Source organism: Catharus ustulatus, chromosome 1, assembly GCF_009819885.2.
Source record: "Catharus ustulatus isolate bCatUst1 chromosome 1, bCatUst1.pri.v2, whole genome shotgun sequence".
NCBI classification, from domain to species: domain Eukaryota; kingdom Metazoa; phylum Chordata; class Aves; order Passeriformes; family Turdidae; genus Catharus; species Catharus ustulatus.
In genome coordinates, this window is record NC_046221.1 from 8,929,978 (window position 1) to 8,953,347 (window position 23,370).

The 23,370-nt window shown below is 38.7% G+C and overlaps 1 protein-coding gene across 1 annotated transcript in view; it reads right to left on the bottom strand.

Annotated features, from left to right (window-relative positions):
- The window catches only part of PTPRN2 (protein tyrosine phosphatase receptor type N2), a 625,844-nt gene that overhangs the window by 214,301 nt on the left and 388,173 nt on the right, over window positions 1–23,370 (bottom strand). The window contains exon 12 of the mRNA XM_033074413.2: window positions 19,395–19,459. Within this exon, the coding sequence (XP_032930304.1) occupies window positions 19,395–19,459 (65 nt within the window). The remainder of the gene's footprint in view (window positions 1–19,394; window positions 19,460–23,370) is intronic.

Consider the following 23,370-nt stretch of genomic DNA (forward strand, 5'->3'; position numbering starts at 1 on the left):
GTGCTCTTCCTGTTGGGATAGCTGCCAAGTGGTGTTTATAACATGGAATTAGACCAAGGAAGTGAACCTAAGGACTGTTGGAAAGGTCCTTAATTTTCCTTGTCTTTTCCTTGTTTGCAGGAACAGATGGGTGTAGTACTTTCTACTATTGGTGCTTTATCTTCCATACTAATGATTCTAATGTGCTTGTTTGAGACCTAATCAAAGCATTTCCTCCATTTTTTCTCAACATTTTCAATCTTGTTGTAGGCACACAGTCCTGAGCTTCTGGATGCAGCAACAGGGGAATAAGCTGTCACTGACTGTGTCCAGAACATTTCTAGTCAATTCTAGAAGTTTCTTTAGGACCAAACATGACTACGCACTCATGCAAAGCCCCTGGTGATACACAGAAGGAAAACAGCTGCAGGGAACTTTGTTTGTCAAGCTAGTTCAACCAGCCAGTCCACAAGGTATAGAGAAAGCCATGAAAATTATGACATTCCTCACCCTGCACAGGCCTGGCAGGACAGGGAAATAATATTCTATGTGATTATGGGTGATTGCCACCCCAGACATCTGTGGCAGATACATTTATTACATGCAGAGCTTTTGATGCATGGCTTTGAGCAGGTGAAGGAAGACAAAGAGAACTCATTATCTATAAGTGCCAGATGGCAGGAATGCCAAAACCAGAATGGTTCACCTAGGGACACACCAATATCACCATCAGTCAGCAAAAGACTAAGAGGATAGAAAACAAATCCTTGGAAAAGGCATGAGACCAGATTGCACAAACAAGTTAGTAGCACCTAAAGGATGATCTAAGGTGGTAATTCCTGCCTTTTTTCTGCCTTCAAAAATTTGTCCTCATCTTCTACTGATGGTGCTCAAAGTTCCAGTCCTGAAAGGAAATCTGATAAAGTGTTGGCAACAACCCTGTTTTGAGCAGGAGATGAGACAAGATGGATCTGGAGTCCCCTCAGAAAATGTTCTCAAGACTTTGTTTTTTACTTCTCCAGATGCTTGTAGAAGCAAGCTGGCTTTGAAATATGACACCAATATGAGGAAACTTCACCATAAAAACAGAAACAGCCTTGCAGTCAGCATGGATGGCCATTACAGTCATGGTCATTTGGGCCACAGGAGGAAATAAGGCACAGTTCACCTCTGTCACCCTTTGGAGCTTCACACAGAAGCAAATGCTGCGTGCCTGAAGGATAGCTGGCTCACCTGGGCAGTAGAAATGTGCTTTTCCTGCTAATCTAGAGAATGCACTGTTACAAATTTTATAAATGCATCAAACAGAAAAGAGGGAGGATTTAGAGGATTTTTAGATATTTGGTGAAAAACACCCTCAGAGCTAACTGATCTTTGAAAAAAAGAAAAAAAAAGAGTTTACTGTCAAAAACAAAGAAAAAAACCCACCAAACTTCACCCCCCCCACTCAAAAAAACCCAAAATCAAACCTAAAAAACCAAAGAGAAAATGATATGGTTTTAGTAAAAGTTAAAAGGTTTAAAAAAAGGGTAAAAAGGTACCTCAAGGAAAAATACCATGTGAAGGGTTGTATCAAAACATTCAAGCACTGCTGAAGGCTTGAGCTAAGCGTGTGTCAGTCAAGTCCCACTTATACCATATTGTAATATCTGAAATATGGGTCATGAATGTGCCCCATGATGCTGCTCCATCTGAAAGATCTTTTATCTTGCCCAGGCCTAGCATGACATGGGAGATGCAAACAGGCAGTTCATCATGCAATTCACAGGTAAAATTCAAATTATAAAAAGTCCCAGAAAATTGCACAGATTTCTTTTTGATACTTCATAGTTTTCCCTTGGTAATGCACTTAAGTTGTAACAATCATCTGAAACTCATAAAATATGATGGGGAAGGTGGAGGAAAGGAAGCACTTACTGCAAACTATACTGGCGAGATAAGCGCCAGTCATAATCTGACCTGATATTAATTTCTGTATGAGAAGGGGTTTTCAGAAGGAATCAAATGCTAAATACTTCTATGTAATTGTAAAGAAAGTAACCTGTGAAGTCATAGGCTATTAACTAATCATTATACTTCAACTAAGGGCAGCATACAGTTGCTAGGTAACCCCTAATAAGATGTGTGCATTGGCTGGCTGAGAAGTGCTGGAGAAAAGTGATTCCCTCTGCCAGCACCACCACCACCCAAACCATCACTGAGTCAAACTGATTACAAAGGAGTTTCTGTTTTGACTGGCTTTATAGGAGATAAATGGTGACTACATTGTGTTTAGACAGACGAAATCTGCACACTGGTTGATAAAATCTAAAAAAAAAAGCAATCAATGAAGTGCATTTGTTGCTTTTTCAATGGGTTCATTTACCCTTGACATCATAATGCTACATGCCGCAATCCAGCTGATTTATTTTTATATATTGCATTATATTTCATAAGATGTAAAGAGTCAGATGACTGGAATCTGACTCTGAAAATCAATGAGGAACAGATACCTACTGGCATATAGGAGCAGGGCTTCCCTTCTGTATTTTTTTAATACTTTTTACTCTCTATTTCACACTATCACATTTCTGTGTTTAATAGAAACCTGAAATTCAATTCCATTTGAGCATTTTTTTTCTTTATTTTCATTCACCAAGTTAATATTAAATAAAAATGAATGGTAAATCAATTCAGTAAACAGCTTTTGAGGAAATATTATACTGACTTGTTCTGAACAGAATAGAAATGAAAACAAGTCTAAAATCAAAACAGAGAAGGCATCCCCAATATCAAGAACTACATAGAAAATGCTGGCAGAAGTGAATAGGTTTAATTTTTCTATCCAACTGCTTAGCATTCAATGTAGTATCCATAAACTGCAAACTATTTTGGCAAAAGTACTTGATGACTTCTAACAATGACCTGTAATGCTTTCCTTGCCCTGGAAAATCATACACTCTCAAGTAAATTATTTAAAAGCAATAAAGATAAATTCAAAGGTATTTCATCCTTCTAAACTTCTGAATTTTACAGTGTTGGGAGAGTTGTCTCCCTCTTCTGGATGATCCAGACAACCTGAGGGAACAACAGCTGCCTAAACACAAGAAGCCCCAGGTTTGCTGTGAGCACAAACGAGAGTCAGCTACTCTCATGTATATGAACTATAGGAACTCATATAGACATTTTCTTCATGGTAAGGTCTCCTTACCATCCCCTAGGAAGGGGTGAGGAAGTACTGGAAAGAAAGAACAAAAATAAGAGATGACATTATTATCTTTTTCTTCTGAGTTAGCTTTGAGATTCGAGGATGCACCAGGGGTTTCTACACTACTAGAAAAGAACCAGAGTTGTTTGCATACACTTTGAGTGGCATCATTATTTTTGTATCCCCATCACTCATCTCCTGTGCTGGCATCAGCCAGGGCTCTCTCCATGGCATACATTGCTCACAGCTGGATGTAACAAACTGCCCGACAACTGTATTGAGAAATAGCTCCTTTGGTTTTTCTAATTTGGAAAACAAAGGTGCACTGCAAGCTGCGCTGACTGGGAAGTCATACATCTTTAACACAAAGTAAAAAGGAAAAGAAGAGAAGGAAATCTCCTTTAGATAGCACAAAAGCTTTCCTCTTCCCTTGCAAAGTGTCCTGTCAGCATGGCCAACCCCATACCACTTCTCAACGTCGGCCAAAGAAGAACGAACTCTTTATTCTCTTTGTGTTAATATCACGGAACTTGACTGTAAAGAGAGGGTTTCAGGATACCAGAAAAGGTTCTTGATCAGCTATGAAGCTAATGCAGACTACAGACTATGCACTGCTTAGGCAGCAGTTGTCAGAGGGTTGCCCTGGAAGGCAAAACACCCACTGGGCGTGGGCTACATGACGTGTAGGACAGAACTAAAGAGCTCTTGTATGGACTCCTAGAAATGCACAAGGGTTGGGAGACCTTCTGGACATTGAGATCTGACTGCTCAAGCTCAGTGAGCTCAGCCTCAGTGCTGTGTCAAAGATGCCCACAAATGGTTGAAGATCAATCAGGAATCCCCAGGACAGGTTTATCAGACTGACATGGAGTTCAGTGAACATTATTTGCACCATTTGCATCTTCAGCCAACACTGAACACTGTGATATCCTAGTTACCTAGTTATTTATATGACAGAATCATCTTGACACCTTAGATGTCAAGAAACCTATTCAGTCTTAGCTTTTAAACTGAATTCCATTTAACTATGCAGCCCCAGCTTTTGGCTTTCCCTCTAATCAGTGCTGGGAAATAAAAGGCAATTCCAATCATAGCTGGACTCTGCTGATTATAGAGCTCAGCTGACTACACTCCTATCACAGATGATTCAGTTAAGTGTCTGTACAACTAAGTTTGGGGTGGATAGTGTCACTTTTCTAATCAGTGGGCTCATATCTCCCTGGAGGGTAAGGGTGCAGGAGACTGTGAGCCATTTCAAAGCCCTGGGAAAAGCCAGAGCCAGTCTTATGGACTGAGATCCTGGAAACCACAGACCTGTCTCTGCCCACTCCTCCAGTGCCCCATAAAACAAGAGCTAGCATACAGTTTCTGTAAATGAGCAGTATTGCACCTAAAAATAACTTGCATGTACCATTTACCTTCTCAGGAGATGATCCAGCAAACCCCTGAGCATCTGCTAATCTGTCAGGGATTTAGCATGAGACAATGCAGCCTGGTTCCCTGTACCTGCTACAATACACTAATTAATAATAAGCATATTAGAGACCTGGCACAAAGCAAGGAAGAGACCTTGCTCTGAATACTGTACATCCTGATGGGCTGGGCAGGAGTATTGAATTCAAACCCTGCAAATAAGCTATTTTACTACACAGAAATTCTGTGGTTCCTGTTCTCCTGAGCCAGAAAAGCCACAGCTGACACAATTTTTCATTCTGCTCTCCTGACTTGTGGTCTGATGGCAGAATTTTTAGACTATGTTTTAAATTAAAGGCAGGCGCCAATACAGTATATTGTTGTGATATATAGATATACTAAAGATGGCTTCCTTCTTCTGTTTCTTTGGGTTGTTTGCATTCTTAATCAGAGACAGAATTTGGCTGAGAATCTGGGAGTCCCCAGGATGAAGCAGAAAATTCAGCAGAAATTTAATTGCTCAAAATGCATCAAGTTGCCATATTTTGTTTATTTCCTCAGATTCAATTACGAAAATTGCCAGTCTGCAACTCCAAATCGCATGACAACTGTTGAACTTACAGTCTCACGAGGATAATCACCCCAGAGCACAACAACAACACACACATTGCTCCACTACCATCAATTAATATATGCTACCAGTAATTAGAAAGGGCAGAATAAACTCCACACTTCCTTTATTCCCTGACTGGTATAATGAGGATGTCATTCTATTGTCTCCTGGGTGGGATCTTCTGGCACCTCTGTTGTTACCATTTTTTCCAAGGCACGTTGGGTATAAATATGGTTTCACTTCACAGAATGTCTCAGTGCCCCCACCAGTCTGTTCATCCTTGTCAAATCAGGATTTCACACATTGTTTTCTGCACATTCCCTAATCTTAGCAAAAGTTTCATTTCCCCAGCCCATTGCCACCGGCTATTAGTCTGGCACAAAACTCAAGCTTAAAATGAAAAAGATAAAACAGAGAAAAGACAGCAGACACAGCCACTATTGTTCTGTTTTGTCACATCTAACAAAATATGGTTAATAGCACTGTTGTGTTATTGGTGAGCCAGAGGGACAACCAGGTGTGGCGTGCCATGCCCTGTGAACATTACTTATTCCTGAAATATTCTGTATCTGCCCATTAGGTGTTTCCAAAGTTCAACATGTCAATAGAGAGAGGAACATTTCATTGTCTAATGGATAAAACCAGCAATAACAACGTGGTATTAGCCACTGTGGATGTTACTGACCAACAGGGTCACAAACAACACCTGGATCTACTCCAAGTTTTAACTGTTGAAACCAAAATAGTAAAGTATTAAAATGGCAATTTAAAATTTCACACATTAATAATATATTTTTTTTAATATTATGGAGTCTTGATATGATCTTATCTATCTCACAGACTTTTAGCGTTTTTGGTACCAGCAGAGGAACTGAACTTGTTTAGAAAGGAGACAAAATTATTTTTATTTTATATATTTATTATATGTTTAAAGATGTAATGGAACACCATCAGTATGTTAAAAAAATTATCTGCAGATTCTGGCTTATCTGGGTGAAAAACTCTCTTTGGTTTAGAAAAGAATGATTTTCCTTTTAGCATTCAAATCTGCATGCCAATATACTTTGCATATAATTTACATAACATACAGTATCACAACCACTTTGCCTCTTATTGTAAAATCCAAGATCAGCTCCTAGCATTTCATAGCCAGGATTATTAAAACATTTTGTTAAGTCAAGTCTGAAGATAAGCTTCCATTCTGATGCTTCTGGAATTGCGCACCAATGGGCAGGAAAGGTGAGTGTCTGGTTCCAATCCTGGATAGGACTTTGGGTCCTAAAAACTTCTCATGGTCCTGTTTTTAAATCTGAGTAATTTCATTCAATATCTCTATAGCTTTTATGCTTAATTTTAAAATGAGAAAGGTGATAATTCTTATTCCCTTTCTTTCCTAATCTTGTCTTTTTCAGTGATTATCTTAATCACTGAAAGACACAGCTTTCCTGTCACTTTATGTGTGGGCAGGTACTCAGTGAGATCCCAATCCTGTCTAGAAAGCATTACTGTAATGCTCCTGTTAATCAAAACTACTCAGCCTTTTTTCAATTAAATGATTTATGCAAAGAAATATCAATTTGCTGCAGAATAATTTTTTTTAATAGGTCCACATAAGTTTTAGGGAAACTTTGAATAGGGAATTTCTTTTCATATCAAAAGCATGATTTTTTGATAATGTTCAGTTAACAGGAAGTTTTACCACCACCTATAGTTTAGTGTCAGAGCACTCCTATGGGAAACCGAAGTCCAAGCCTTCACCCACCTGACTCAGAACAAGAATCTTGATATAAACCAGGAGGTATGTTGAACAGACACTTGTCCAAGGGTCTCATAAGCTCTCTGGAATATTAAAAAAGCTAAGCAAAAAGAGAAACAATTCCAGGAGGCTAATGCTCAGTGTAGCTAATGAGGTTCATCCCACAGAGAAGAGTCATGCAGAAAATCAGGGTGTCCCTCCTTCTGCATGAGGACCTACAGCTCCCCTCAATCTGGGCCTCTGTTGCATTTCTGCCACGAAGAAATTTCATCCAAATGGAAAAGCACTACTGCTCCCACAATATCAACAAGTACACAGAACTGTCTCCTGCTGAGGGCTGCCAAGAGTACTTTTGTGGGGAAAATCAGAGTGCAAACCCTGAATCTGCCTGTGATACTTCAGTAGTCTGCAGTAGCAACTCCCTGCATGGAAGTGGCTGGAAGTGGGACCAGGACCACAGCTGAGGTCCATGAAGCACCTGAAGCCTCTCTCTTACCTGTGGTAAAAACCTGAGGATATTACTTAATACACAGCCACCTTAAAAAGTTAAAATGGGCTGCAGGTTAGTGGTGTGAACACTCACACGATGATGGATATATTGCTTATCTCCAGACACTGCTGTGAGATGTATAATGGCTTAATAAATATGTGGCTTAAATATTTAAGGCTGGATGGGGCTTTCAGCCACCTGGTCTAGTGGAAGGTGTCCTTGCCCATGGCAGAGGTTGGAACTGGATGACCTTTAAGGTTCCTTCCAACCCAAACCATTCTATGATTCCATGATTCTATGATTGATGCTTCTCTAATCATAATCTCTCTTCTTGAGACAAACTCAAATCAGCATTTCAATAGAAGCTACTAAAACTGATTTGGTAATTTTTCCTATATATCCATTTATTTTAGCTAAGGTCTATTATTATATATGAAGGATTAGCAATTTTCTCCATGAAGAAACAATTAGGAATTATGCTAAAATTAATAGTAAAACATGTAAGAAGCTAAAGTGAATAAAGAAGAACTTGGTTCAAATGATGCTGCCTAACCTCAACGCAGGCTGCTGCTGTTCTGCTGTAGAAGCCGATGAACTTCAGAGTCAATTTAGTCTTAGGAAAAGGCAAAGAGAAAAAAGGCAGCTCTCTAAGAACCACTCTGATCAAATAGGATCAAAGAGTCAAGAGGGGCCATTAATATTCCCAGGTGTGCATCTTGCTGGAGCAGGTAGCACTGGAGGAACAGCCGACTCTTTCTTTTAGGAACAAGTAATGGAATTTCCCAGAAAATATCCAACTACCTTGCATTATCTGGCACCTGCACACCAGACACCTGTACAGCTGAACACCCATCTGCTATATATGCTACATGCATTTCCTTTCTCTTTTTTTAAGCTTGGCAAAGGAGTTGATTAGGAAGATAAAGTCTCTGAAAAACATTTTGGACAAAGATGCCAGCACAGATTGTACAGTTAAAGATATCAGGTCTGCCAATACATGCACACCACACTCTGCAGGCTGCTTATACTGCCTCACAACAATTTATTGCACAAATTACTGGAATTCTGAAACAAGCCATATCTCCATATTCCTGTTTAGTACAGATTTCATAAAGAAAGGGTGCAGTCCCCAGAACAAGCAATATTTATATCCTAACTATTCTCTTTTCTTGGTTGGTAGGAATATTATTTCTTTCGAGCAGGCTCTGCCTATCTTTCTGCTCTCTCCTGATACAGGCAATATAGCTGAATGTTGCTGATATATTTTTTGCCCAGTCCCAAATCTATAAAAAGAATGCTTTTTGTATGGCAGTTTCTCCAGGAATTCAATGAACTCAGTGAAGGCATTTTGAGTTTTAAGAGGACTGAGTCACACATTGCTGGTGAGTGCACAACAATCAGGAGCTGAATGGAACTGTCCAGTATCCCACAGAAACACCCACAGGTCTGTCAGGTGAATGTCAGAAAACATAAAAACCCTTCCACAAAAGGATGTTCTTCTTTATACACACATATATATGTGTGTGTGTGTTTGTGTATGTATATATATGGGGTTATTTGTAGGATCAGGATCTTAATGATGTGTCTAATCTTTTTGGAAAAAAAGGTCATTAAACCCTGAGAAGCACAATGAAGAAGAAGATACTGTGTGCAACTACTGAGTATAATAATAATAATAATAACAATAATAATAATAATAATAAAGTATTTTAAGGCAAACACTTCTTTTAGGACAAACCTGATTTTCATTCTAGTAGAGATAAAACAAAGTATGATGAAATATTTTAAACTGAGTATTTTAACATGCAAGTATATTAGTAGTATAGTAGTAATAGAAGTAGTAGTATATTAGTAATTGAAGAAATTAACTGATACAGAAAACATACTAGTCTCACTTTTGGATAAAGTAAAATACATTTTTTCCCATTATATGTTTTTTATATGTTGTCCAATCAGTAACTTCCTGATTCTTCTGTTCAGTGCACAGCACACAAAATACAAGTTAGCTCTTCAGGCTGTGCATGTGCATGCACAGATACAGAGATACACACACAAAATCCTAAAGCAGCAAACTGCACTTATCTTCTTCCCATTTTTATATCATACATATTTCATTAAGCTTCATGCAGAGTGTCTTCTGATTTATGGTAATTGTCAACAAAAGCAAAAAATGCTGTCAATTTTAACCCTGCAGTACTGAGGATTTAACTGGGATAAAATTAAAATGTTTAGGGGGAAACCCAGCCCCCCCCACAACACCCTAAGCCACTGGGAGCTTGACCCTTGAGATGTTGTCAATTTTTTATTTTATTTTATTGTGTTTGTTGTCTGTAGAAGCTGATGCCAGCAGCAACATCTGATGTACCGGACACCTCCAGTGTTATCCCAGCATGCTCATGGCCTGGAGGACTTGGAGTAAGACTAATTTCCATATCAAACCCAATTTAGATGAAACATCTTGGTTAAAGAAAAAAAAAAAAAAAAGAAAAAAAAAAAAGCCAGTGCATCAATAGCCCCTTGATTAGATTTTCATCTCCTGAGCAGACAAATATGAATATTTATTACCATGAATGCAGATTCCCCTCTTTCCATTGCTCTGATCTTGAATATTACCCACTGCTAATTTTTATGAAAATTTGGGCAACATAATGTTTTCACATAAACTGACAGTTCTTGAGATAATCCCATTATTGTTTGGTGGGAAATGACAGTTTCCGCTTATTCATGTGTTAACGAGGGATTAAATATTGTTTTTCATCACCATAATCTAAGATGGACTGGAAATTAAAATTCAAACATTGTGCATTAGCAGAGCTTTGAGGACCAGAATTTGTTTGCATTCACTTAGTAAAGATCTGCAAATTAACAGTTCAACAATCAAGTGAAATCCATATCATACAGCCAGCATTGACATTTGTGAAATGAAGTCATTACTCTACCTGCTGAAGGTAAAGAACCAGACAGACAGATAGTTTGTAAAATGCCATCCCTTTGTGAGAGCAGAGTGCTCAGTGAGTGGCTGTCAGCTGCACTGGTCCCTGGGCATTAATGGACTGGGTCAGTTTTCTGTGGCACAGAATCATGTCCCCTTGCCTTGTCACAGGTGCTGATACTCACACTCTCGATATGCTCAGATCACATTGAAAAATCCCCCCTGACAGATCTCTCCACAGCACTAAAAGCAGCCACACTGACCCCAGGGCTGTTTCCAGGCACGTGCTGTGCTCACGCCCTGCCCAGGTCTCAGTGTGCAGTACATAGACACAAATAATTCTTCACTGAAATGGGGTTTTTGCTGGAGCTGGACTCTATCTACCAGTTCTCTCCTTATCTGCCAGTTATCTCCTCCATGCTTGTGCCTAATGCAATGAAAATCAGAGATACCTACATGTTCCAAAGTGAACACAGAGACCTGCTGGGGACATTCTGCAGTTCAGGAGCAGCTTCTTTGTGATTTCTACAGAAACTTGGAGTCAGTAATTCCGTGAAGCATGTTTGCATTCTTATTACAAAAAATCCCAGTATTTCCCTTTGATACAGGTCAAAGTGCACACATAACTAAAACTATGTTTAGTCAAAGCAACTCTGACATTTTTCTTAACTAGATCTTGAAACCATCTCATCGAGATAAGTCTGCTGATTAACGCAAAAAAGAAACAAAATGGATCTTCAACAGACTAATTTAATAGGACTCATCACATTTAAATTTAGAAACTTGTTAAAAGTTTTCTGAAAAATATTTGCTTTAGCATGTATAACAGATAAAGCTTTGCATTCTGAAGGAGTTTGAAGTGATGGACACCACAGCCATGTTGCCTTTGAGGGTGGAAAATTAGTGATGTACAAGTGCAAAACAATTCTGAGAAGGATGAATAAGAAGGTGCTATCAGGCCTTCCCAGAAAGCAAAGATCTTAAGTTTTACTTAAGTACTTAAAGTGTAGTACTAAAAACTTATAATAAATGTGCAATTCTTCTAAGCCACAGCTGAAGTTTTAATTTTATTATTCTTTAATTTTAACATGCCTTTCCACCCGTGCTCCAAAGGTGACCACACAAAAACTGCCTGCTGTGAACGGTTCCTGGACAGGATCTTGCTTAGATGGAGAAGCAGACAGTCTGAAGAGTCCTAATTGGCACAGGACACAATGTGAGTGACTGACATCAACCTGACAATAGAGACAAATGTGGGACCATGACAGGCTCTGGGTCCTGTTCTCATTCCTTTTACCAGCTCTGATGCAGCTATAGGGCCCCTGATGTCAACAGCTCCTATAGGAAGGTTGGATGTCTCAATGTTTAAATCTTAGAACCAGACCCTTATCCTGCTGTCCTTACAGACCCAGAGCAGAGGTCCTGACAGGTGTCTTTCCATGTTGACCTATATGGGAACATTTCCTGCCCAGGGTCTGCCAGAGAGAGGGCTGAGAGACTGGGAGCTGCCACTTCTTCCCCTCCTTAAATAGTTAAATATGTGTTTGAGATTGTTTGAAATCCACGTGTTTCTGCCAGGATCAAGCTCCTATTTGTGGAGATGGAAGAATCTCCGTTCTTTACAATTTCTGACCATCTCTATCCCTCAAACTTCAGACAGTTTAGGAGAATTTAATCTGCAGTTTCTCCAGCTGAGCCATTACACCACCCAAGATTTTGTTTTCCTTTGAGTCATAATAACCTGGCTGCTGGTGAAGGAGCTTGCTGAATTTCATGAATCACTAAGATATCTAGTACAAACAATCATGTTCTCCTATTTAAAGATTCTTTATTAATATATTGAGTGCAGGTTGCCAAATCACAGCTAAGGTGAATAATAACATTGACTCTTAAATAGAATTACCCTGTAGTTTGGTCTATGTAGTGCTAGTATCTAAATCTCTTTTCTCTGCAGATTTATAATGGCTTGTAAGGGAAACTCTGCTTTAAAAACAATGGCATGACACAGCCTAAACCCAAGATAAATCCTTAAAACAAACACATGCTACTTTTTAACCTGCATAATGTTAAAAAAGACAAAAAGGAACAACACTGGTAGGATGTATAAGTTCCTGAAGCCACAAGGCAAACCGTATCTTGTTTCATTTTACATGATACTGAATAAAAATTGAATTGCTGTAGTTGCCATGGCAACTGCCACATCACTTGGCACTTCTGCTCCTTTAAATCACACAGTGCTACTGTAAAGGAACTCATGAACCAATGTGACACTTGAATACTTGTGCTTTATATACTGTTTCAGGAGGAAAACATAAATCAATATAGACTGATAGTTCTCTCTGAAAATCAGGTTTGCTGTATTTTTCTTTACATTATAATCTCCTCATTTCCTTGTCGTGTTCTTAAAAAATTTGTAAAGAAGATGGAGGGCGTTGTCACAATCAGAGCACAAGAAAAGAAATTACTACTGACACATGATTTCCAAACTGAAGCTGTGACCTGTCATTCAGATGTCAAAATACCTCTGCTATGCAATATTCAAATCAAATACAGGGGATAAACATTGGAACTTTGCCCCTCCACAACCAGAGACGGTGTGATATGTGACAGAAGACAGTCTCAGGAGCATCCAGGCATCTCTTTAACTCTAAACTTAGCAACAGCTTAAAAGAAATGTCTAACTATATACTTAAAGCTAAGCATATTCTAAATGTTTTTTCGATTTGGGGCCATGACTTATATTGTCTTCATATGCTCTGTATATAACATGCAGTAGCAGAAGATAGTTGACAAAATAATGTGGTAAAATGATGCATATATTTCTGCTGCATATATTTTGTTTTTAAACATTTAACACTTTTATTAACATTCTGGATGCAATTTATTTGAAAAGCAGCCCTCTAGTGGGCTATGTACTGTAATGAATAGTTAATAAATAGCATTAACATTATCTCTAAATATTAGCTAGAATGCATTTTTCAAAAGCATACAAGGTCTTAAATAAATGAGCCATAGATCTTCATCATTCTCTTTGGAGAAATCTAATGTTCTGTTTAGCTTTATTCCTAGAATTTATTAAAGTGTTACTTCTAAATGCTACTATGTGACTAAGTTCTGATCAGCATAACTTCATTATTCATGTGTACTTACAAACTGTAATAGTGAGATATTATTCACTGTTATAAAATTTCACATAAGTAGTATTACTAGTAGAATTGTGTGTAAAACATAATCTACTAATTTTTAAAGGTTACACAGCTTTAGAATCTGTAATTTGTGTGCGTGCGATAAGGTAAGTTTTTCTCATTATGCCTTCACCAAGAATATTTCAAGGATTGTAGACTTTAAAGTTTTTAATTTAATGTTATTACTCTTATTTCCATATATAGACTTAAAGTTGCATGCCTTAAGGCAAAGAACCCCTCTGTGACCTGATCCATGTCTTGTCCACAACAATGCATGTGGCTCCAAACACTGTCCCTCCTGGAAATCTCTGTTTGGCTGCTCATCAACACAGCCACAGTGATCAGCAAAAGCCAACAGCAAGAACTGTCTGTGGGCACTCCAATCTCACATAACAGGGAAAAATAAACTTGTTAAGCTCTAAGTCGTGGGGTTTGTAAGAAAAATGCTGAAGGCAGGCACAGGGAAAAAGCCCTCTCTGGCATAAGAATGCTTACCCTGTGGTGCAGATGTGTCTGCCCTCACATGTGCCTGTGCCTGCCTTCAGCCTTTTAGTTCTGGTAAAACAAGGGTTGGTTTCAACTGAAGTGAAAAACTTAGTTGTGTCTGGGCTGAAACTTGAGTATTTGTACATGCACAGCTGCTGTTCTTACACCAGGTCACTCTCAGATCTACCTCATCTTAATGATCTTGGGTACAGCACCCCTTCCAATCCTGAGTACCCCTGGGCAGTACCTGCTCCAGGGCAGGAGCTTTTGGCTTGCCAAGATGTCACTGTAGCAGAGACAGCTGGAGTAGATCCCAGGCTAGTTTTGTCTTTTCAAGCCAAAAGCCAGCACACAGCATTTTACCTAGCAGTCCAAGATCAGAAAAAGAGGTTTACACCTCATTCTTCCACAATTGAAAATGATTTATGGAGTTCTGCACTCCAATTTTTTATGGATTTCCAATCCAATATCATTCCAGGTAAAATCTGGATATACAGGCCATAAGTGACAAAATCTGGCAACATAAGGGAAGCTAGAAACCTGACTCTTGCCTCAGAAGGTTGCACATCACTGGAAAGTCTGTCCTATCTCATCCTCTAGCTTCACTAGAATTTTTAAATGCAGATTTCTTTATTGTAGTAACATCACTTTATGCAGCATCAACATAATTCTACACCTATCAAAATATCTATAAATGAGAATATCCTGAAACATGTCAAAATATCACTGCTCTATTTTAGGACAGCTAGAGGTATGGTGAAATGTTCATTTTGCATATATTTTGGGTTATTTCCATTTCCTTTAGAAAACTGTTCTAATTTTTATGTCTGCCATATGAGAGCCATGATTCAAATCCTACAAATGAAGTTATGATTCCAATGATTAGTTTCTTCTGTGCATTCTTACTGGGAAATTGAAAGAGGTAATTTAAAATAACTTACTCTGAAGTGGGTGGTGTTTTGTCAGTTCAAGACAGGAACAGTACCATTCCCTTGGTTTGTTTCAGGGTTTATTCACTGATTATTCAAACCACAGATTATTATATCCCAAAACCTGATTGCACTTTTTGAGTCACTGGACAGCCTGACTTGTTACTCTGAAAACAAATTTCAGCCAAAAGCTGAAAAAAAACCATTTACCTGTGTCACGATAATTCTGGTCACAGCAAACCTGGGTATGGAACTGAACTTAAAAATACTGTGCTCCTATAATAATCCAACAGTGCTTATGTGGAGGGATAGAAGTAGTTAAGTTCCTAAGGGATGCTGAAGGAACACCTGATGTGGTGACTCCTGTGCAGGGCTGTGCCTCATGGTGTCTGCTGAGCTCCCGTGGGCTGGAAAGAAACTCCTGGGCACAAGTCCAGGTGGAAAAATGTGGGACTGGGGCTTCTGCCACTGCTGATTCCTCCTCAGGAAGAGTCAGGTGGAGCTGTGCAGCTGCTAAGGAGGCTTTCCCCTCATGTGAGACAAAATGTTGTCCTCAAGATCTTGCATGAGTGCTCAGCCATGCAGAGCAGAAAGTTCAACTCAAGTAGTGGTTCACATCAAGTTGGGGAAGAGTTATGGGTCCTGCTTAAATGCTGTTTAGCTCTTCAGTTTTTTACCAGTATCATGTCTTTCATGGTATTATGCAAATAGACATCTAAATAACACAACACATGCATTCATACCCTCATAGAAACTCAGCTGAACAGCTGAAGATGACCTCAGGACTCCAGAGATTTATTTAATGTGTGGGAGATCAAAAGAAAATACCTCAAAGCTTCATTGTATCTGAATAAACAAGAAGGTGTGAAATGCTCATGATGGATTTGTGTGGCACAAACATGCATGGCAATGAGACCAACAAATTTCTCATGGATACTGTAGAGGAGTTCTACAGGTTTTTTTAGTTTTAGTCTTTTCCAGCTCTTCTTATAGGTGCTGGAAAACTGCAAATAAAAAAGAAATATCTTGGCAAATGTAATTCCAGAGATAGTCAGTACTACAGCAATGCACAGATCCACAAGATCACAACCTCGGCACTGGTTTTCTCTACAGCAGAGTTATTCTGGTTTTCTGGTATAACAGCCTTCCTGCAAACAAGATAAATGTCAAAACAATTCTCATTTTAAGAGTGATACACATCATAACAAACTCCAATCTAACTCTCTGGATCCCTGTACTCTTGAATATTCTGTTGCAAATGTTCAATGTTGAGATGGATGTGCTCTGGAAATACCAATAAAGTCTGTTCTAAAATGGCCTGACAGAAGCTCTGCTTGCCCACAGTCCAGGTTTTCACTTTATCATCCACACTTTCCCATGAAATGCACAGAACTTTAAGCCACCACCCTGACACATGAGCAGCTCCTGAAGTCACAGGTAGGAACTCATTTCAGTCCTGCTAAGGCAGAGCCAACCCTGCCCTGATACAGTGCAGCTAACTCAGGCCCAGCCACAAGAATCACAAGCTGTGGAAATCTTTTACATGACATAAAGATGATGAACTGCATTGCAGCTGTGTAGACTCCAGACCCATGTTGTTAATGACTATATAGCACATGTTTATGCAGTGACATAAAAGCAATTCATCAGCCCTCCCTGGACTTGACTGAATGGCTCAGTAAGCTTGGTGTGAATTTTATAATCTGTTGCTGCTTTTGAAATGTTTTTCTTGAGATAGGGGAAAGAAAGGGAGAGATTGAGGAGCTCTGAGAAGCATTTCTCATCTCCACACAGGAAGAGACAGTTTCCTCTAGCACAGCCAAGGCCTGGGAAGTCACTGGTGTCCACACATTCCTTACTGAGACACAAATCCTGTTACCACAGATCAACACCTAAAACAGATTCCACTGTCCAGAGCCACACATGAATTACTGCTGAGCTTAGGAGAGCTCCTGCATTTGTTTGGACAGCAGCTCCATTTGCCACTACCATCTGGGCTATATTTCTCTTGAGGTATTTCAGATATGAAAATTGCCTTGCAAAATCAATCCTTTTTATTTTACAGGCCTGCATGTGAAGATTATATATCCATTAACTTTGTCATGCATCTCACCTGCTGTCCAAACAAAAAGGCCATTCCTCATTCTCTACTAAAGTTTTTCTAAGTACTTTTGATTAGAACATCTTGACTTTGATTTACTGTCACCATTCTATGTAATGCCATTCCTAATTCCAGTGTGAAGTAAAAGGAATCCTTATTCAACAAGAAGCTCCTTCATTATCTTTAAACACATACTTTCTATTATTTCAATAATAATTATTCACCAGGGTAAATAAAACACAAACTGCAAAATTGGATTACTATAGTTAAATTTAACCTAAAATAGCCTAAATCTGATACTGTATCAACAGAGAAACAGCTTTTACAGCACTCCTCTATTTTTTGTTTATGTGAGACCACAGAAATGAAATTATCTATATTATCTATACAATCATACCTGTTAAGACTTAGAAAGGGGAATGTACACAGCTGGGAGAATTCACATCCAACAAAATACATAAGCAGCTGAATAAATGTTTTTCCATCACCTCACTTGGTCCAAACCACTTGGTTCTATCTCTGCTGATCACCCTCTTTTGGATATAACCTAGAATATATTTCAGCCAAAATGTCTGCTTTGCTTGGGTTAACCAGCATTCACTTTTTGCCTTCTAATAATACATATTTGGTAGAATGTAAAGCACAAAATTCTGCCAAAGTCTTCATTAATCCAAGTTGTATCAGTGGTTTTTATAAAAAGTTATGACAGCCTAAATGTATGGCAGGCAAGTTCTACAGTGACTTTTTCTAAACCAAACACGAGAATCAGGCTGGTGAGGTCTCTGGCCTAAGAACTCTTTAATTTTCCCCCACTCTGTTAGCTGGTTTTAGAATCTAGGAAGTCCTTAAGGTTACAGCTCCAGCACATCCTTAGCTACCATGGTTACAGCAACCCTATTGCTGCAATGGGGATTAATGACACAATTAGCAGGTGAAAACTTCCTGCATTCCAACTATCCAAAAGGGAATTCTTTCTCCATTGACCATATACAATACAAAAACTGATTTAACAGTAAGCCTCTAAAGTGGGCTTTCATTCTTCAGCTGATTTCTCAGCAGACTGGAATCCATTCAATGACTGGAACTTGACAAAATACATGGAGGTATTTCATTAGCATGGATGAGTCCCATTGGGTAAAATGATATTGAGTCTGGCTTCCACAAACTGTACCCCAATCCTGGTTCTCCTCTCTTTAACAGAAACCAGGGCTGCAGACAGCACAACCACAAACTTCAGCCTGGCCTGAAGTCAGGACACAGCCTGAGGGGCACAGCCATGCCCCAGGATGTACTTCCCAGTTTCTAAGGTTATTCACCCATGAGAAACATTCCTAGATAAATCAGTTAAGGAGAGATGACAGCTTTCATCTTCTGATGATTTCACCTATTTTTGTTTCCAAGTTCTAATTCCTTCAGCTTTAGCCCTTTAGCATCACAGCAAGTTGCAGTGTTACTACCTCTTCAGGACCAACGTGAATAAAGTTGCACAGTGAACCTCACAAATATTATCAAGTAAAGTTCTTAGGCGTGAACTGATAAAAATCAGAAATATAAACCCCAAAAATCAGTCAAGAAAGAAAACAACCTATTCCTTCAGTATATTAGAAGTTAGTAATTCATTATTTTTAATACTGAGAATAATGCAATCATGAGAAAAAGGCATTTGCCTGGCCCTGTGAGCATTCACCACTAGCAAAATTACTTAAATGAAAAGGAAAAAAAGAGATAACTGTGTACACAAAATTAGCACGAGAATTAGCAATCAACTGTAGTTCATACAAGGTTCTTAGCAGATAGCATCATGTTTATTAATAAATGATGAACTGCTTAGTGGAGTTTTTGCTTAGTGATATCACTATAATAACAGACACATGTTTTATTTATGTTTTAAGTTACATCCAAAATAAGCAAGACATTTAGATGTCAGATTCTCTTTAAAATCTCAAGATTCTTTACCCCAAATTCAAGCTTCCACTGACCGAGATGAGATAGCACTCTATCAAAACCAAGGGGAATAATATGATGACTTCAGTTGCTGTGCTGATCTTTGGGGGACTTTTTTCCTGTGATACAACAAAGTAAAAACTGCATTTCTTAAAGCTGGATGCATTTTTCTCATAAGGATGGTATTTTTTTTTTCTCTGTGGGATACAGTGCTATTTGTGCAGCAGATTGTATTTTGACAGATGCAACTGTATCATAAAAAGGCCCTTAGCACTATGAGACTGGTAGCTCACAAGCGTTCATGAGCTCCAGAATTTCTCAAAAAAATCCCAATAACAAAAATATTTTTGAGAATGTAAAATGCCTGAAAACCACTTACCTCCCCCACACCAGTCTGCAGAATTTTCAGTCCAGTTGTTTTTTCGAGCTTCTCTTTGTTTATGGCTGTAAGGAAAAATTAAGATTGAGAGAGCTAAAGGAAAGCTGGAATATGTATGACTTTACAGTATTTCCCACCAACCTTCTTTACTTCATCAATATATTCATGACAGTTCCTATCTATTCCATCTATAGAATATCTTTCCCTGAGAGCAATTCTGCTAGTCAGTTTTTTTAATGCATATTTATGCTATTAATTGCTCATTATTATGTGAAAAAGAAAGCCAAGCTAATTATATTTTACACAATATTACACACATTTAACACAGATACACAATTTGTAGGGGAAGTTCTTTTCTGAGGATACTTCCCACTTCCTTGCATTGAAGAGCTGAGCAGTGGTTTACCATGAGAACAGTGTAGGACTCTTCACAACAGACACAGACTCTTAAGTCACAGGTTAAATAGTTTATTCTACACTACCAGGATGCAATGCACAAGCTGTTTCTTTTTAAATTTAGTTTTTTCTCTTTATCAACATCTATATAATTAAAAACTAGCATAAGGCAACCCAGCATAAAACAGTTAATAAAAGGTAATGATGACTAAGACTACAATTATACCAGCAACCCAAACACACTCAGGGCATGAGCTTGAGCACTGGTGCACAATTGCCCATTCTCTTAAATGATGTGATATGATTTTGGCCTGTGACAGTGCTCAACCACGATTCTGGGAACAGCACAAGGATGAAATTATTCCTAGCTGGGTGCATGGGTGATGCCATCCCATTCTGGATGGGAAGATTTTAACCTTCTGGATGCAAACCGTGTCAGGTGGACTCATGGCCAAAACCCAGGCACCTGGCTTGATTTATTTATGAGGAGCAATGAAGCCTTGCAGCCTCGTTAACCTCTCCTTCCTTTAGCTGCCTGTAATCCAAGTGAGTCATCTGGGTTCTCTCTGCTGTCTTTGGAAAGGAATGCACATTTAATGTGGTGAGTCATCCCACACATCTTACACGTATCTGCAGGCATCTACCTCTTTTCTTTGATTATGAACAGAATTTGATAGATGCAGCTTCTCAGTTTTGGTTGCCTAAAGCAAACCTTTCAATCAGAAAGGTCAAGAAGTGCTAGGACATACTGCACACTGTAAATTTACATGAAAATACTTAAGGGAATTAACTTGTTTTTTTTTTCATTTGTGAAAAAAAAACCCTCTATAATTGTTGCCATTTGATACATTCAAAACAGCTCAGATTGCAGCAGACATTTCTAGATTATTGTGAACTTGTTTGTCAAAAGTGCAACACAAATGACTCACATTTATTCCAGAGGTAAGTTGGATCATTAGGCTCCATCTCACCACTTATGGAAAGATTTTTGTAAGGGTTTGTGCATGCAAAAACTCAAGAAGTTATACCTCTAGGAATTCTACCACAGAAAAAGTTTTCTGAATGCCTTCCTCAAGGGGTGAATATTGCCCCCAGTTTAAACAAAGAAAGATCTGTACATCTTTTACACCCAGACATTTCTATTTTTGCACTTTTTAATATGCTGATTAAGTACAGAGGAACATGGAGTCCCAAACTAAGAAAGTTTAAATGCATGTTTTGCTGAATGACAACCTGAAACCTGCATGCAATACTCGCATACTTAACACCTGTGCCACACTTTATACATCCACAAACTTATTTATTCCACCCAGAGCCAAAGCGACCATGTGAAGGCAAGTTGACTGAAACATGATATTTGAGACCATGTTTTGCAGTGTTGTTTATCTTGTGCAGTATGAATTTCCAAAAAAATAAATAAATCTTTGCAAAGATATGCCATGCTACCACACTGACCACCTCACACCCAGAAAACACGTTAAAGGCAGATTTCTACCAGGTGCAAAAATAGGAGATTTATAAAATGAGAAAGTTCCACAGGCTCCTTCAAAGAAACTGAATGGTCCAACAAAGGATTCTTCGGCAGCTTAGGATAAAGAAAACTGCACAGCAGAGTGGCTACAAAATAAATGGCTATAAGTAAACAACAAAGCGTAACTCCCACTGTGTAATTTCTTACCACATGAACAGTTAATAGAAAATATTGGGTCTGCTGAATCGCTAAATTTTATAATTACTATTACAGATTTGACCTCCTTTTCCTAGGTTTCCTGCAGACATTAATTATTGAAGCTTTGATATTAAAAAAACAACAACAAAAAAGGTTTGTTTAATACCCCTGCTTTCTCCCTTGATATTGGCTGAAACACAAAGGACAGGTCTGACAGCCATGCTAACACAAACCCTGCCAAAATTAGGAGGCATGAAGGCACGAGGTGTTATTGATTAAATCATAACCGGAAAATGGTCAAGCCCAGGCTCTGTCAGATTGTGGAGAGAGACACAGCTGACAGTCTCTGGCGTGCTCACTCCAGGCGTGCACAGCAGAGAATTTCAGCTAACCTTGAACTCCACAAGCTGCCCAGGAAGGTCAAGAAATTCTGTCAAAAATGGTGCTGAAGCCGAAGCAGCAACTACATACCAAGCAGCTGCTTCAAGCAGTGGAATGGTGAATACTACCACTTATCCTTTTCTATGCAGAACTATAATGGAGAATTTAAAGCAAGAAGACACTGTCAATATAGATAGATGGAAGAAGTGATGGGAAACCTGAAAGCTGGCCCAAATTTTTGAAAATATTTTAGTGTACTAACTGCTAGCTTTTATTCAAATACCAGTACACAGCAGCTGATGTTTCAGTTGCAAATTTTATGAAAGTAGAAATTACAATTCTGGGTAACACAGTATATTGCATATTTCATCAAAGTTATTTTTTTATGGTCACAGTTTAAAGTCCTGTAATGCTGATGGAGAACTGACAAACTCATCAGCAAAGAGGCATAATAAGAACAACTATTCAAAATAAAAAAAAGAGAAAAATAAAAAAATGCCAACAAAATCCCCCTCGAATCGGTTAGCAACATATAAATCCATTTTTTAATCTTCCATTGAAACAAAAACGGCTTCCAAACACACAAAAAGGGAGGCCTTTAAATTAAATTCACTAGATGAAGGATATGCAAATTACTTGAAGAAGCGGAGCCCTATAATGTTCTCAAAATTCTGCAATAGCCTATTTAATTAGTATTTTAATTTATCAGAATAATTCTTTGCACTTGACAATTTATGCAGTATTCCATATAATTAAGCACGTAGCTACAGTGGAATAATTTTGCCTACTCTCTGTATACCAGTTATTTTAACCTGAAAGAATCTGTGGAAGTCTCTTCTGTGATCTAAATTACAATGGGGACAACTTAATGGCTTTGCTCTATTAGAGAGCATGATGAGGGTGTTGCTGAGTGTTTAAGGGTAGGGATTGGCACTGCTCAGTCTTCACTAACCTGAGGGAGGTCTGATGTGTTTTCTGAGGGCAAACATTTATTTCCTTTAGCAGTTATCTGTCAGTGGCACGGTCAGCAATTGGAGTGCGTAGGTTTGGCAGGTTTAACCTCAGAGTCCATCACTTATTAGAAGGAGCAAGTTATGGAGGGCTCTGAGCAGAGCTGCAGTCTCATTACTGCACTTCTGGAAGAAGGTTTTCTATCAGGCAGGCTGCCAAGCACAGCTGCACTCATGGGAGCACACACTGGCACAAGTGAGGGAAGGGGAAAGGCTTTCAGCAGGAAGCATCCCCAGTTTGTCTCCCATGCTGTTGCAAGATTTATCTGCTCCAAAGAAGAAACCACCCTTAAATATGAAAAATGTTTCTGGGAAGATGGCATCACTCACAAGGAAAACTTGATTTTTGTTGAGTGTGTGTTGTATTTAACTGAATGTAGGAAAAAAAGTACTTATGGCCATATGATTCCTCTGACCTCTATTACCTGCCCATTTTAGAATGAGACAATTCATGCTCTAAGACTTGCTAACTATATTGACTGACCTCCAGTCAATAAATTGAGGGCAGCTAATTCAGATT